We start from the raw sequence: 15763 nt of genomic DNA, 5'->3' as shown, positions 1-15763 counted from the left end.
ATTCTGAGGATCACATTCTCTGAATATTTCATGGCAAAATTATATAACTTCAAAACATTACTGAAATTTAAGAACAAATGAATAACATCAAATTAATTTAATTTTTCCTGATCCAATGACTTTTCCCAAACACCAGAGCTATTTTTACACCCTGTGCCCTCCCTTTCTTGACCCTGATGCAAAACAGAAATTAGCCGGCTGAGCTTGAGTTACCTTGTTCCAAATATAAGAACCAACTTTAAGAGAGCTGCACTTTAGTGAACCCAGACGTCTACAAACAGAAGCAGCTGCTAACCTGAGGATTTCAACCACTTCAGATCCTTATGCCAACTACTTTTTTATTTCCATAAAACATTTTTTTTTTGTCTTTGTACAAATAAGACCATGCATCACATCTGGCTTGTTATGATTTTGACACAATATTGTTGTGAATAGCATGATCCTCATGGAAACCTATACAAGTATTTCTGGAAATTATTAAACTAACAGTTTTACTGATCCTAATACATGTTCATCTTTGTGTTAATAAAGATGATCATTGAGGAAGAAAACGAACAGTGAATCAAACTAAGACATATTGACCCCCAATGAAACAAAATGTAATTAAAATGTATTAAACTAATCAAATTTAGCTCTAAAAATCATGCAGATAACAGAATTAGGTATTAGAGAATTAACTTTTAGAAAATAATCTGAATACTAAGTGTGGAAGTGGAAATGTCTACAGCTCGGATCTCAAACTTTGGAAACAGACATGATAACTGCTAATGGTTTAGCATAGATTACACTTACAATATGACAAATAACGATTTAAAGTTCGTTGAGCCATTAAATTTGATCATTTTGCTCCTGAACTCTTAAGTTATCCATTGTTGATTCCTATATGGATCCAGCAAGTTTACATTTTTTAAGCTAATTCACAATCATTTGACTTTATGCATGTGCTTGTTGAATGCCATTCTAGTAGAAGTAATAGTATTACTATACTATTTCCAGCAAGTGAAGTAGAAATAACTGTTGTGCATTTGGAAAGCCACAGAGTTTAACAGAAGAAGAAAAATGCTACATGTTCTGTATTTTTTAAACCATGAAAATGCCTGGAGGGTCAGTGACAGAACGGCTGTTATTGCTAAACAGAACTGACATTCTTAATGCACGGGTGGACTTGTGAAGTTAATGTGACTTGATACCTGATAGGAAGAAACCTAGAATGTATACCTGATATACTACTTTAAACACCCAAAGTAAAAGTAGATTAGAGTAATATGTATCAAAGAAACATAACACAAAAGTTATAAGTTATTTGGAGTTTATCTTGCGCAAACGTTTGCAACACTGTTTTCTTCCCGTTTCTCGTGACTTTATTTCACACCAGCAGGTTACGGCCCACAAAAACATGTCTGTTGACATGCAGGCGGTGCAGGTGAGTTGCAACAACTTGTCAAGCAAGACACTGCAGTCATAAAGGTTCAAAAGGAAAACAAAGACAACGTAGTTGCTTAAACAGCTCACTACAGTGGATGTGAAAAGAAAAGAATCAGAAAAGAAAAGCAAAACACTCTGATGGAAGACCAGAAAACTGTTTTGTTAGTTTCACAATGTCCTCACTGATGGGAGTTGTGGTTCTTCAAAACAGAATTGTTGCTCAAGCGTACCACTGTGGTACAATAAGGGGCATCTCACAGCTCTTTGTTGTGACACTAGCTTGTAGATAAGGGAACCAGAGGTGCAGGTTCTTCCTCATCCGAGTCAAACTCCACATTCTCGTCTTTGACCCACTGGCCGTTACGATCTTGCACCCACCCATCACTTAAAAAAAACAAACAACACATAATGAAATAAATGACAATCACTCTGCTGCTCTGCTATGGTTCCAACAATAAGAAAAAATGTTTTTCACCTTTTCAGTTTCAGATAGTGCTCCATTTCCCTCCTCCTCTGGGCTGTTAGAGGTTCTGCAGCTTGTGTTAATGCAGCCTGGTCTTCTGTTTCGACTAATAATGTTGATGACGATTCATCATATAAAAAAAATAAATAAAGACAATTGAATAACTTCAGAAATGAAACAAAATTAGCACATTAATTTCCAGTGAGAGACTTTACCTGCATTAGAGTCGTCATGGTTGCTTGCTGATGTTTCTGAAACTTCAGTTTTACAGGATGTAGATGGAGATTTGCTGTGTAGGTTTCCAGTGGCACCTGAGACAGTACTCATAGATCTTCTTTCAGGTTTTGTACTTGGAAAGAATGACAAAAACTATTGTTTAAATTCAGCTATTCTTTGTGTGAATAAAATAAAAGGAGACTGCACATCACACAGACACACCTGGTTTTTCTGTGGCAGCTGTTATACGGGACAGTCTTTAGTAAAGCATGATGGGTGAGCTTCCGTGTTTGTGCCAGTAAAGGAGCTGAACTGGAGGGTTCCTGAAAGTACAACAAAACTCTTTTTATTAAATTACATTCTCTCTTAAATGCTGCTATGAGCTCACTGAAGCAACCATTCTGGTAAATAATCTGCTGGCATGCAACATTCAGGCATCAAACTGCTTTAAAATGTATGGCAGAGTCAGAAGACATTCCCAGAGACACCACGTAACACATTTCACACAAAACATGATTTAAAAGTGTTAGCTCGTTGAGCTCATGATGTTTTTGATGATGATTCATTTGCCCTCTGGTAAATCTGACTACTGCCTACAGATTTCCCACACATCTTCATATGTCCCACGGTAATTATATTCAAAATGAATTCCCTGGAGTTTAACTGCTAAGCCTGGAGTAAATGACATAAATAAAAAGCTTTGCATATTCTTATGATTATTTTAACAATGTGACACATTTTATAGTTGCATGTTTTTTCAGCAACAGTAGGTATGCTTGTCAAGCAAAAACAACAATAGCATGTGAAACTGAGAAAAATGCTATAAAAATGTCATAGTTTCAAAGTTAAGCTTTAGAGCTCTATTCTTTTTGGAAAACTTAAATTGTTGCATTCAGGTAGATTATGTATCCTCCACAAACTGTTAAAGAGCATTTACAAGAATCATTAACACAAGGTCCCCATTTAACCCTAAGAGGCTTTGGCTGTTAAAGGAGGACCCAAACAGCATTAAGTCAAAATGCTATGGCTGAGTGGTGAACACAGTGAACATGGAGAAAACCACCAACCTGTTGTTTTTCTTCAGACTGGATATAGTTTTCATGTTGTCTTTTCGATACTTCAATCTTCAGCTTTGCTTTCTTGCCGTAGAATGTTTTCAATCCTGAAAATGCACCAGGAAAAAGAATGCAGCTTTCTAACAAATCAATATAATGAATTATAAAAACATTGACATTTACTATTCATTATATCAGTATAACTAAAATGAAAAAAAAAGAATAATATTTTTTAAGACTAGCTTTAGTAAATTGTTTTATAATTAAGTCAAAATTTATCTTGACTATTAAAATACCATATGAAGGTATTTTTCATTTATCAATAATGTAATAGGAGTTTCATTTAAATGTTTATCATTATAATGCTCCTTTAAAGTTGGACTTGCTCCTGGTGAGAGCTTGATACCGACTCCGTTTTAATATTTATGGACAAAATTTCTAGCTAATTTTCTTTTTACAGTATACTGCTCACCTTTGGCGACAGTATAAACAAAGTACTCCACAGAAGCTCAAGGTGGCCTACAATGACGGAATGAGGATGCTGCTCAGGATGCCGAGATGGACTAGTGCTAGTCAGATATTTATCGGTGTTGGGGTCTCCACTTTTCATGCTGTGCTGCGATCTCTTATGTACAGGTTCATGGGGAGGCTTTGTGTCTCTACAAACAACATTATCTTGTCACTAACAGATATCTCACAGAGTTCAGTTAGGTGTAAGTCCAAGATGTGGACTCACTGGCGATGTTGCCTTATGGCAACTCAGTGACTTGCTTTTGTGCTTGCTGTATTTAAATTTTTTATTACTGTGTTTTATTATTTTATTATTGTTTTTTCTTTTAGATCTTCATACTATGGACCTATTCTGCGTCTTTAATAAAGTAAAGTATAAGTATAAGTATAAGACGTTGTACAATTTTACTGTGTTAAGGTTTTGCACGATGGGAATTAAAAACTTTATGAAATGTATATTATTTTATTATCCCACAGCATACAAACCTGACAAATTAACATGCTAATCATAAATAATAATACAAAAAAAAAATCTCAAACCTGTTTTTGTAAAGGAATGAAAACATTGCTCCCTAAAGTGAATTTTTGTTTGGGAATCCTCACCTTCTAGATGCTTCTTTCCTTGCCTGTGAACTGTCAATATGTCTACTGTATCAAACACAGGACGGTAGGAGCATACAAGACAAGTGTATCTGAAAATCAAACAGACAGCGGTTACTACCAATTTAAATCCACTAGATTTCAGTTACAAACGCGTTTAAAGGCATAACTTACCTCCCATTTTTCATAAGAGCCGCTTCATCTTCCGGAATAAAATTAGACAAAAGGTCTGCCACACGACGTTTCTGGAAAACGTTTTAATAAATGTAACAAATATTTTAAGATGCTCGTCATACAACCGATACACTGTGGTTAGTAGAAGGATGCTAACTTTAACATTTAACGTCAGTTGCATTATATTCTTACCACAAGGGAAATCGTGTTAAATGAGCTGTTACCTTCAGAATATTGAGCTGACTTTTATCATCTCCTTCTCTTTTAAACGACATTATAAATAGAGCAGTAATCTAAAAACAGGTTTCAAAACAGATTAGCAAATAAGCTACTTCCGATAGCTGTGATGCGTTCACAAAAAAATTGTCAAATGGGTAAAAATCTAGTAACATTTGAGAAACGTTTATTAACATTTGAGTAACGCTTAATTACAAAACATTAATATATTAAATTACAATAGATAGTTCAGATACAAAAACGCAAATATTATTCAGTGCCTGCTTTAACTATAAGTATTAGTATGTTTTCAATCAATGCGTGTACGAACTCAAAACATAGCTACTTATTCCAACTGACCTGAATGCAGCGTTTGTGACGAATCATGTGACCAATCACTCAACACGGCAGCCATGGCAACACACAGCTGCTGCCTGCGTGAGATAGAAAAAAATATTATTTCTTACGGGTTCAGAGCAACTTTTCAAATGTTATATAGGCAGGTAAGGTTTGCATTTAACTAATGTTTTAATATAAATGATATATGGTTACTAGGTAGATTTAGCAACGTTTGTTCTTTGATATCGTAACAGGTTTTACAAAACAGAAACACGGTTTAAAGTAGATTAAGTGGACAATTTAGCCAACCTGGCTCATTAAACTGCCAGTTTAACATTTGAGCATACGTTCTAGTTGAAAGAAACCCGCTCTCTTATGAGGTTACCAAATGTAAAGTTCACTGGGAACTGTATTCTACCTCCATTCTGGCTGCTACCAACCCAAATGTTTCTGGAATATGTCCGGGGAGCGAGCGTCGTTGCCATCCGGGGGAGGCGGCCTGCTTCGCGGAAGCCGAGCAAGATCTTATGGCAGCTTAACTCGCTCTTCGCTTTCTCCGGTTCGCCAGAAACTCATTGAACACACAGTTAAACCAGGGGAGACACTTCAGGGTCTGGCTTTAAAGTATGGCGTGACTGTAAGTATTATGTACTGTTAAAACAAGAATGAAACGTTGAAATGACTGTCTGCCTTTTGTATTTTGGAAAACACAATGACAAAATACAGCACTTTAAGAACCTGTACTGGTGCATTTCATTACCTAACAAAATACCATCGTAAAGTTTTGTTTTTGTAAAATACAAACAAACTTTATGGATATGTTGATTACGTTTTCCAGCATGGCTTGAAACCTGTCTACCCTGTCAAGAGTAATAATTGTTTGTTTAATAGACATAGTGTTACTGATTCTCCAGCAAACTCAAACTGACTTAAATATTACTGAGGATATATGGAGTAATACAGAGACCCAATAAAGCCAATAGGCTGAAAGCTTTTGTTAAAAAAAACTGGGCTTGAGTGCATGCTGGATGAAATATGGATGTGCATTATTTTTTATAAGAAAATTATTTTTTAAATGTTATTATTTGAACGATTGAACATAAACATTTGACATATTTTGTATTTTTATGTAATCATAATTAGATGAATTTTGCTGTTTGAACTGAATTACTGAAATAAATTAATATTATAATCTATTGACATGCACCTGTAAGCTTTGATTAAATGTGATAAATATCTTCAAACCTGACAAAGAAAATATATTTTCCAGGTCGAGGTAATCAAAAGAGCAAACAGACTGTACACCAACGACTCAATATTCCTGAAGAAATCCTTGTCAATCCCAATCCTGTCAGACTTGAATGACCACAGCAATGGGGTAGATTCGTCTGAGGAAGACCATAAAGAAGGAAAGACAAACTGTGATACAGAGGATTATAGAGAACCTGAATCAGACCTCACTCCTAGAGATTTTTTGAAAAGACTGGATAACTCGATCAGCCAGTCCAAGGAGGCTGCAGCCAGAGGATGCAAAGACGCAGAGAAACGGTACTTTTGGTTACTACGTCTTTATACCATAACTGTTTTAAAGTGTCCCCATTTACTGAAAACAAATTTTATTTTAATGGTAATCTCATCAAAAAGGCACATTTCCATTCATGTACCATAGAACTACAATTTATTTTGTCAATATTGAACTTTGCAGCAGCACATTAATCATAAATTAGCAGATGCTAATTATATAAGTTGGCTAAGGTGATGTTGCAATGATTGCATGTGTGTGTGGTATCTGGAAATGTGCATTACCAGATACTTTAACAGTTAGACTTTGATAATATTTATAAAGTCTTTCCCAAAGTATATATCATTGATTCATTTCAGCTTTTCCTTTCATCTGTTTCTTTTTATCTTTTTTTTTTCTTTTACAGTGTTGCAGCCCTAGAAGCAGCTTGCTCAAGCACAACTTCAGACTGGCGTCCGTTAACAAGGTCACAGAGTGTTATTTCATCATCAAGATTTCAGCAGCAAGCCCAACTTGGGGCAGTCCCCCTCACTACCACTGAGCTCACCAAGAAGCTGAAAGAAAGGGAAGATGAGATCTTTGAACTGTGACATAATTTTGTTTAATGTCTTTCTGATGATTAAAAAACACTAGAAACACATAGTGAAGGGACTAGACTGCAGGTCAAGACATCAAAGGAAGGTGGAAGATCTCTACTAATAGTGCTGCTTTGTAAAATTTAAAAAACCCTTTTAGGTAGTCATTAACTAAAATTTGTTGGAGAAATGTAAAAATTGCACATATTTATTTGTGGGAACCTACAGTTTGTATGAAAAGTCTTTTTGTCTATCTGTTTGGCTTGTTCCTACAGAGAATAGGGACATGAGGATTTTGTCACATGATGCTTCAGTCATATGTCTGCGTATGGAAACGTAGCATTTTCCACTCCTGATCATTTCCCCAGGGATTGCAAATACTCATTCACTGTAGCAGTAAGAGCATAAACAGGTTGACATTGTTGCTAACACAAAAAAGAGACAAAACACAGAAATATGTTTTTAGGCTATTTTTAACAGCGTTTTTTTATTATTTGCCAGGACTTTGTTTTTCATTTTGTTATTTTATGTGATTCAATGTTTAATAAACTAATATTTGATCCTGCATTGCTGGAACATTTACAGTTTTAGTGCTTCTGTGAAATTTTACCCTATTACAAAAATGAAAAACTTCACATAGCCAGAAGAGACAGTTCCTTGCAAAAGTATAAATACATGATAAAAAGTGAACTTTTTCACTTTTTATCATGTTTCAAATGCAAACTTAATTTTTTTTATCATGATTTTAGGTTATAGGCCAACACAAAGTTCACAAGCTTTCATTAAGAATTTGACAAAGCAATATCACAGGGTTTGCATATCTCACTGGCCACTCTTCAATATATCAATTAAAAATTAAAAGAATATACCACAAAAGCAAACCTACAGAGATGTTGCAATACCCCTTAATTGACCATCTGGTTAAGGTGAGCATGTATGTGTGGCAGTATCATTCTGAGGGGATGTTTTTCTCTGACGTAAATCGGAGTTGACGGGAAGCAGGATCTAGCTATACAGAAATGCTGTGGAAGGAAAAAAAAAAAATATGCAGCAAAATTTTTTTTATAAAAAGTATCGAGTCAGGGGTCCTGCATACTTTTCATTTTTTGAAACATTTTGAAAACAAACCATTCACTTAATCACTGAGTACAACTTTGTGTGTATCTATAACCAAAGACTTCATAACAAGATTGTTGTAACATGAAAGGTGAAAAAGGTCAATAGGGGTGAATACTTTCCCATTGTCAATTTTTCAGTTTTATCAAATGTGGTTTGTGCAGTCTATGGCAGCAACTGCAATAACTGTTCCTGTAATTGTTATGCGGTTCCCTTTTTTTACTTGTATGTCCATCTCCATATTTCAGTAAGCAGTGCACTGTTTCTGTAGAATCACAGGTTAACCACCAGATGGCGGTGTTGCAGCACAGTGGCATCAGTCCATTTTTGTAAGACTCAACTGCTGTTTCATTCTTCTTACGCAATTGTACACAGCCCTTAGGTCTCAGCAAAGAAAAAAAATACAATCTCAAATATAAAACAACAATATTTTGGACCACTGATAACAGTTTAAATCTGTTGACGTTCAAGTTATTTTTCATGTACTTTACTTACACAGGATGTGTGTGCCCCCTCTGTACATTGTACAATTGAAATATCATTTCCCTGACTTCATCAGATATGTTCTCTAAAAGGGGAGCCAGATTTGTTTTCAAACCAGATGTCTTAAGTTGCCTTTTTCTCAGCAAAAGAGAAATTTTGTCCACCAGTCCAGAGTCTTAAGTGTGTGTTTCCTGTTCATCTCCCATTGTGTGAAGCATGTTCCTCACACGTCATATCGTCCCATCCTCCACCAGTTTGTCGAGTCCTTTGCAGATTTTAGTGAGGTTGGGTCTGAAGGGTCCGTTTGGGTCGTATAGTTTGGTCAGGAGCTGAGGGTCGGAGTAATGGTTGAAGACGTGGCTGATGCGATCATGAGATTTTGAGGTGAGGTGGGAGTTGACAAGCTTCAGCAGAAGATTCTTACACTCTATCAGGTTGTCCGACATCACGGTCTTATCAAAGGTAAAGTCCACCTGCATCAGTCAACAGATACATTGTTAGAGAGCTAACTCTTGTGCACAAAAAGTGAAATCTTTCTAGTATAACTTCATATTTGAAGTTCATTTCGAATTCAAAATTAGGAATATATATGGTTGTTCTCAAAAGTATACACATGTATTTAGAAAGGTTTTTGTTTTATTTGAAGTGAAGCTATGAGTAATTTCAAGCTTCTTTACACATAATAGAAGGTTAATCGTGCGGTTCAGGCAAAAAACAAGTCACTCTTTTAGAAGGACAACCTTTAATACTTTGTTAAACAACCTTTTGATTCTTTTACCATTTCACATAATGACTTAATATTTTCCCACTCTACCTGGCAGAAGTTCTGCAAACATATCAGATTGTCTATTCACATATTTTTAGTTTCTTCCAAAACTTCAGTATTCCTCTCATGACACCATTTTATAGTCTGCTATCACTATGATCCTGAAAAAAATAAAATGTTCATCTTTCTCACAGACTCCTGCAGAATTTTGTGTCAAAAAATGTAATTCCATCTGAGGAAAAGTAACCCCAGACAATGGTGATACTGGGGTCAGTTGTTTTTGTATCAAACTTTTCTCTTGGAATTGTGGCTTAAGATTCAAATTGTGTTTTATTAGCGCATAATTCTAGTGCACATTCTGCCATAGCTTGAAGAGACTTTAGTCTGTCATGAATAATTTGTTTGGAATTAAAAGTATCTTGTTTTAAAACTCTGCCCTTTACTCCAGACATGTGGAGAATATATGAAATTTCTATAACGCAGCTAGCGCTTGACAGAAATTTATGCAGGTCTGTCAGTGGTGGTGTTGACATTTCAAAGCCTCCTTAATTACATTTCTCTTGGTCTGTGTTGTTTTTATTAATATTTGTGAAACATTGAGCTTCTGTGATGTCAGTGTTGTCCCATGTTTTACTGAGGACCATCTTCTCTGTTGAATTTTTTGTACATTTCATTTGATTGATACCTCTTTTACAAAGTGATTGTAAACTAATATGTCTTTAAATAATGACTTCAACAAAAAGAACACATATTAGAAAATGTCAGTAAAATCCTAATATGATAGTTACAATTTAAAGTTAAACAGACGTCAAATAGTTGATGTGAGTTGTCAACCAAACAAAATTAGGTGCAGAAATGTAATCAAACGTATTAATTTGAGTTTATGTCGCCAGATTATGAGTACATTTTTGAATTTTTTTAACGTGTTTTCCAGTTGAATTATACATCATATGTGTAATTTTATGTGTAGACTACATCATAAAAATCTGATATTTTAACAATATGTGTGTATTTTTGAGAGCAACAGTACAAATAGCAATGGAACATGAATTGTATTTACATGCTTAGACTCAAATGCCCCTAATATTTTATGGTAATATCAGAATTTAAGAAAAAGTAATTCAAATTGAAATTTAAAATCTGTTATTTTCTTGTCATGTGCATTGAGAACAACTCACTGAAATTAGTATTCTCAAATTCTTTCAACCTACTTTATGTTATCAAAACAGTTTGTGTATAAAGCAGGTTTGAGAGTTGTTACTCATGTTTTTTACCATGAAAACATCAAGCAAGAAGTTTATGCTTGATGTCTGCTTCTTGTTAACATATTTGAAGTATTTGGTATGTATAAAGCCTTTTTTCATAATCAGTTATAAACAAAATGTTTATTTCTATGAGCTGGATCTGTAAAGGCTGCATGTAGTTTGCATATTGTGTTGTTAGTATCTGGAGGTTTACCTCATAGAAGCTGATGGCTGTCATGGCTCCTGTATGGAGCTTCTTCTTAAATTCCTGAGCTAGTTTTAGTTCCTCGTCACTGAAACAGTTGTTTCTAAACAGCACACCAATCTTGACAGCGATCTTGATCAGGTTTTTAATGACTTTCTGAGCTGTTCCTTTATTTCCTGTGTACTCCTTGGAAACCCGGTACAGTTCATCCAGTATTTCACTAGTGGTATCGTCAATAAATCTTTGGACGGTGCTTTTGTTGGCCATGCTGCTGAGGATCTTCTTCTGTGCCTTCATGGCCAAATCCTTGGAGTTGAATGCCTCCATGGTTGCCTGAATTATCAGAGAAAACGAAAAGCATTTTACTCATTTGTTTATCGCCTTAAATATCAACAAAGTCATTGACTGCTCTGCTTGAGAACATTTCAGCTTAATGATAGAATGGTTTAAAGTCAAGTTGCAGAAATTAATTACAGTTTCTCTTGGAAGAGCTTGCGTATGTCAATCTATTGTTTTCACTTTCTATATACACCTTTTACTACACGATAGAAAACTCTACTTTACCAATGAAATAACATTATCATCAATTTTCCTGAAATAAACATAAAATTCTTTACATTTATCTCCATGAAAGATGTAGTTATAGTCAGTTAAGAGTTTGGTTATTTAGATTTAGCAAAACTAAAACCCAATGTATTTTGCTATTATGCAACAGATCTACTGCTCTACCACATTCATCTGCTTACTTTGTTAGAATAGCTCTCTATATTTGTGTATGCATTGTGGAGTCATGATAACAAAAGGGAAAGATACCATCAAGAGACTTAGCAGAGACTATTAATTTTCCACAGAGGTTTTAACCTCACCTAGCATCCAACATAGAGAGCCCCCCAAGGAAACCATCAGCATGAACACAACACATCCTGACAGAACTGCTAAATATGTTTTTTATCCTTTTCAATATCATCTAGCTGAAACTATTCATTTGAAACAATTTGTTTAATCATAATTTAAAAAAAATAAAAATAAAAAAGTAACAAACTGAGTACATATTGGGGACACCTGATATTTATCTGTTTTTCTTATTGAAGACAGCTGCAATTAAAAAATGTTGAAAGTAAAACCTGTTCAAGGACCTTAAATAGTTTAAATTTATGTTTCTTTGCAGGTAACTTAATTGTGGACATGCATCAGTTTTGCTTAGTTTCTATCTCTTTGTGATCCTATGTGTTTAAGACGGAATCTGCACAGAGAACAAACATCCAAAGATGGCATTTTGTGTTAGTACATGTGTAGAAGTTCACTGTGTCCACAATTTAGAGTCAGTCTCCTTATATCTTTAAGTGCATGTTTCTCCACTAACTCCCATTTCTTGCCTGTGTGGGCAAGTATTTAACAGTACCTTCAAGGCTGCATAGCTGCGACAGGTCCATGCGTGCAGTTTTAACATTGCATCAGTGCTAGGGCAAGAACGGAAAGAGTGGCACACTGTACTAAGCTGTTGACTTCAGTACTGTGGTTCGGTGCAGACATCAGCTACTCTGATAATGTAACATCCTGTGCATTAGCAGCGACTTGTGGCCCTTTACCTGCGATCTAAATGGCTTACTGATGGCTGCTTTATTGCATTTCTCTTGTCCCTCTTTGTGTATATTAGATGGTGTTTTGTAAAACCTGATGTTTTCTAGCTATAATCATGAAGGGTCAGCAGTAATTGAAGAAACAGTCCAGTCACATTAAGTGTTTAGTTGATGAAACCATGCATGTAGTTACTATCCCTATCCTGGTGTAAAATTCATAATCTTGGTTTCATTTACATGCAGAATCATCCATTTTGTACAAGTGTTACATTGCTAATAGCTGGCTTTGTTTCAAATGCTTTGGGATCCCTGTGGAGAATTGAAAAACATTCATTAGATTAATTTCCCTGAACAGTGATAATAGAAGTGGAGCACTGTGATAGCTATTTAAGATCTGTGCTTCAATCTCATTTATTTGCTGAAAAGACTAGAGGGATTTGAGAGACGTGTGCAGTGAGCGGTCATCAGCCAGTTTTTCACATGCTGCAATCTCCATCTTTTTAGTTTTTACTGTTTCTACATTTTTCTTTTTTTGAGGATCTCTGAGGTTGTTTTGAGAGCTTTAAGGCATTTCTGTGTTACAGTACAGCACTGGAACAGAAAAAGAAACACCTTTCTCTAATGGACAATGCTGAGCAGCAATTTGTTGGTACAATTGGATAGAAGAGGGCCTTTGAGGATTTATCAGTCTGTTTGTTGGCATTCGCCAGGGAGTGGCTGCATTACATGTTCAAGTGTTTGTTTCCCTTCTTGATGCCTGTTGGGATTGATGAGTGTGTGCAGTGCTGCAGGGATAACAACAATAAGCAGAGGTGGAACCATCACCCATAGATAAAGTTTTGATGTATTTCTGAATTATTCTAGCAGACAGGCAGTGAAGAATATAGCAGCTGGGCCTCATGACCAGTCAAAGCAAGAGTAGTGAACAGTGGGGCCATCAAGGCAAGCAGTGGAGGTAAATATTTAGCATTCCTCAGATGTCTCCAGCATTGAGCTACAGTGTTTGGGTGCATGTATGAACCTGTGTGCATCAGGAAGTTCATGTCTGTAAAAAAAAAAGTACTCTCAGAAGACTCAGATGACACCTCTTTGATTCAGCCAAAATCCATTTTACTTTCTTTCTAGAAAGCAAACATGTTTTTTAGTTTAACTTCAATGTCATCAGCATCATTCATGACTGCCACCAGGACTAATGAAGGAATGAAGTCTGTAAAAGTGAAAAAGTGACCACCTAAACCACCTCACAGCCTGAGTTCTTAACAAATACATACCAAAAACAAGGAACCCATTTTTGGAAGGTTTATCACTGTGTTAGAATGGTGAATGTTGTAAACAAGGAAATGTTCTCCTGTCATCAACCAGGGAACGTGAAATAATAACAATAATAATGAAGATTCTTAGCATGAAAGCTGAGCCTTTTGCCTGGATGAGTTGTCACTTCACTGCACAGACCTCTAGTTTGAGCTCCTTCTTTTCACTCAAACTGTTGAATAACTTTATCTTTTGTTGAACCACCTACATAATGTTTTTTTTTACAAATTAATTTAAAAATTGTTTTATTTTTAATGTAGATTCATACTATACTTAGATGAAGATGGCAGACAAGAAAGGGTTTTGAAATCTTTCAAATGTGCATATTGCAGTATCTCTTTCAAAATTGCACAACCTTTCGAGCAGTTGCAGTTTCAGCCTTCCTCACATCTGCACTGAACGGGAAGCGAAACAGAGCAGTTAGCTCAGTATTTGTCCTATTTGTGTGAGTTCCACAGTTTTACCCTGAAACCTGTTGCTGTCTTTAGTAGTATCTTATAACCTTCAACAAATCAAAACCAGCCAGTTACGTTGCCAAAGTCCACTTCCTCGAGATTTCGCTCTCAGCCTGTACAAACAAAAATGTGAGCTCCATATGCTCCTGTCAGTGTAACTTGTTGCAGCATGACTGTGTGCGAACAGATCTCTCAACTTGTACTCAAGATGGGGAAGTGGAGAGAAGTCGCTCAGTTTCCAGTCATCCCTTGACTGAGTCTGTCTTTGCTCATTGCCAGTAATATCACAGTTGGTCTGAACTGATTTGAAAGTTATTGAACGTAAAAAGATAGCTTGGTTTTCATTATTTTACCAGGAAATGAACACAGCAGAAATGTCTTACCTGAGTGTTTGCTGAGTCCCCCTCCCTCCTTGTGTGTCAGATGTCTCTCTCCCGCTGCTCTGTGTATCACTTTGACAGCACAGGCAAGTTAATTTAGCAAAGTACCTTCATCTTAACCAACAAAAACACCAAAAGCCATAAAAACAGCCCTCCTGCAGCGCTTCTGTCAGTTCTCACCACCCTGTCTTAAGATAATGTTGAGTTTTACTTCCTTAAGGAACTAAATTGCTATGACACACCCCTCCGCGTGTGTATGAGTCTCTCTCTCTCTGTTTCTCCCTCTCTTTTCTCACTGGCCTATCTGCTGTTTTGCTTTGAAATTCAAATTCAGACTCTCAAAACCTGTATTTCTCTCCTGCTGTTGCTCACCAAAACTTTGCAGCTCTCACTTGATGCCTGTGTCTGACCTCTCTGCTGACGTTGTGCCTCTTCTTGTTCTGACGAGTAGAAAACGCTCTGAAAGAATTTGCCAATGATCCTGTGATGCAGTCGATTGAAAGGGGAGCGGCTTAACCCCCTTTGTGTGTACACACCTTTGGTGGAATGTAGCTTCTGTCAGTGTTGCAAAGCACCATGGTGCTCCCCATGTGTCCCTTTTTGGACGTAGAATCAAAACAATGAGCAGCCATAAGCCTGTCTTCAAGTGCATGCACAGTCCAGGCTCAACAGCTGGATCCAAATACAGTCGGTAAAGATTTTATACTTAATTTTATTTAAAATAAAACAGTCTAAAAATTATGTAACATTCTAGCCATTCGCATCTGTTTATTTTAATTCAAAAGCTACACATTTATAGCAATTTGTGTATTTTTACTCTTGTGTCACAGTTAGTATTTTTGTGTTTGTTGTTTATTGGAGATGGAATTATAAAAATACATTTATAAACATCAAATATCTACATGTAGTTAATCTTTACTCTGAAACTATTTCCTATGGAATAAACTAACATTTTATAAAATCTGTGAGGCTATATTCACTGCTCCTATGAAGTCATACAATTTATAGCTAAATCTTTCTTATGAATTAGGTTTTCTTTGAAGTTGTCAGTCTTATCTAATTTAGATACATATATAGAGGATGTTACTGAGCTAAATTCAGCATAGACTGCTAGATTTCACAACAACG

General features: G+C 35.9%; 3 protein-coding genes across 7 annotated transcripts; 1 reads left to right on the top strand and 2 right to left on the bottom strand.

Annotated features, from left to right (window-relative positions):
* Positions 1-1292: 1292 nt before the first annotated feature.
* On the bottom strand, positions 1293-5548 carry scnm1 (sodium channel modifier 1). Of its 4 annotated transcripts, XM_081617058.1 has the most exons (9): positions 5417-5548; positions 5020-5093; positions 4444-4514; positions 4273-4361; positions 3172-3266; positions 2327-2427; positions 2104-2237; positions 1901-2021; positions 1293-1809 (listed from the first exon to the last, which is right to left on the bottom strand). In XM_081617058.1, the coding sequence occupies exons 2-9, from the start codon at positions 5044-5046 to the stop codon at positions 1701-1703; spliced, it is 747 nt and encodes a 248-aa protein (XP_081473184.1). In that variant the 5' UTR covers positions 5047-5093; positions 5417-5548; the 3' UTR covers positions 1293-1700. The 4 variants fall into 4 exon arrangements, with proteins under 4 accessions (XP_081473184.1, XP_081473183.1, XP_008429108.1 ...); XM_081617057.1 differs by lacking the exons at positions 5020-5093; positions 5417-5548 and adding an exon at positions 4668-4826; XM_008430886.3 differs by lacking the exons at positions 5020-5093; positions 5417-5548 and adding an exon at positions 4668-4826 and having other exon boundaries at positions 1901-1994.
* Positions 5031-7679, top strand: lysmd1 (LysM, putative peptidoglycan-binding, domain containing 1). 2 transcript variants are annotated; one of them, XM_008430885.2, is made up of 4 exons: positions 5031-5162; positions 5567-5635; positions 6269-6546; positions 6927-7679. In XM_008430885.2, the coding sequence occupies exons 1-4, from the start codon at positions 5073-5075 to the stop codon at positions 7108-7110; spliced, it is 621 nt and encodes a 206-aa protein (XP_008429107.2). In that variant the 5' UTR covers positions 5031-5072; the 3' UTR covers positions 7111-7679. The 2 variants fall into 2 exon arrangements, with proteins under 2 accessions (XP_008429107.2, XP_008429106.1); XM_008430884.2 differs by lacking the exon at positions 5031-5162 and having other exon boundaries at positions 5456-5635.
* tnfaip8l2b (tumor necrosis factor, alpha-induced protein 8-like 2b) lies at positions 7551-15125 on the bottom strand. The gene is made up of 4 exons (XM_008430883.2): positions 15008-15125; positions 14639-14707; positions 10919-11242; positions 7551-9167 (listed from the first exon to the last, which is right to left on the bottom strand). Exons 3-4 carry the CDS (start codon positions 11234-11236, stop codon positions 8925-8927), a joined length of 561 nt encoding a protein of 186 aa, XP_008429105.1. The 5' UTR covers positions 11237-11242; positions 14639-14707; positions 15008-15125; the 3' UTR covers positions 7551-8924.
* Positions 15126-15763: the final 638 nt, after the last annotated feature.

This window comes from Poecilia reticulata, chromosome 16 (genome assembly GCF_904066995.2).
Source record: "Poecilia reticulata chromosome 16, P_reticulata-male-v2, whole genome shotgun sequence".
Taxonomy (NCBI): domain Eukaryota; kingdom Metazoa; phylum Chordata; class Actinopteri; order Cyprinodontiformes; family Poeciliidae; genus Poecilia; species Poecilia reticulata.
This window is presented reverse-complemented; position numbering and strand designations above follow the sequence as displayed.

What these genes read in the sequence shown, in the direction of transcription:
- scnm1 (XM_081617057.1), bottom strand. Translation starts at nt 4,718, where the DNA reads ATGTCGTTTAAAAGAGAAGGAGATGATAAAAGTCAGCTCAATATTCTG. An exon ending in GTCAGCTCAATATTCTGAAG is followed by an intron (nt 4,515 to 4,667) that starts GTAACAGCTCAT and finishes AACGTTTTCCAG; the next exon opens with AAACGTCGTGTGGCAGACCT. An exon ending in AGCTGCCACAGAAAAACCAG is followed by an intron (nt 2,238 to 2,326) that starts GTGTGTCTGTGT and finishes ATTCTTTCCAAG; the next exon opens with TACAAAACCTGAAAGAAGAT.
- lysmd1 (XM_008430884.2), top strand. Translation starts at nt 5,456, where the DNA reads ATGTCCGGGGAGCGAGCGTCGTTGCCATCCGGGGGAGGCGGCCTGCTT. An exon ending in CTTTAAAGTATGGCGTGACT is followed by an intron (nt 5,636 to 6,268) that starts GTAAGTATTATG and finishes TATATTTTCCAG; the next exon opens with GTCGAGGTAATCAAAAGAGC. An exon ending in TGCAAAGACGCAGAGAAACG is followed by an intron (nt 6,547 to 6,926) that starts GTACTTTTGGTT and finishes TTTCTTTTACAG; the next exon opens with TGTTGCAGCCCTAGAAGCAG.
- tnfaip8l2b (XM_008430883.2), bottom strand. Translation starts at nt 11,236, where the DNA reads ATGGAGGCATTCAACTCCAAGGATTTGGCCATGAAGGCACAGAAGAAG. An exon ending in CAGCCATCAGCTTCTATGAG is followed by an intron (nt 9,168 to 10,918) that starts GTAAACCTCCAG and finishes TGACTGATGCAG; the next exon opens with GTGGACTTTACCTTTGATAA.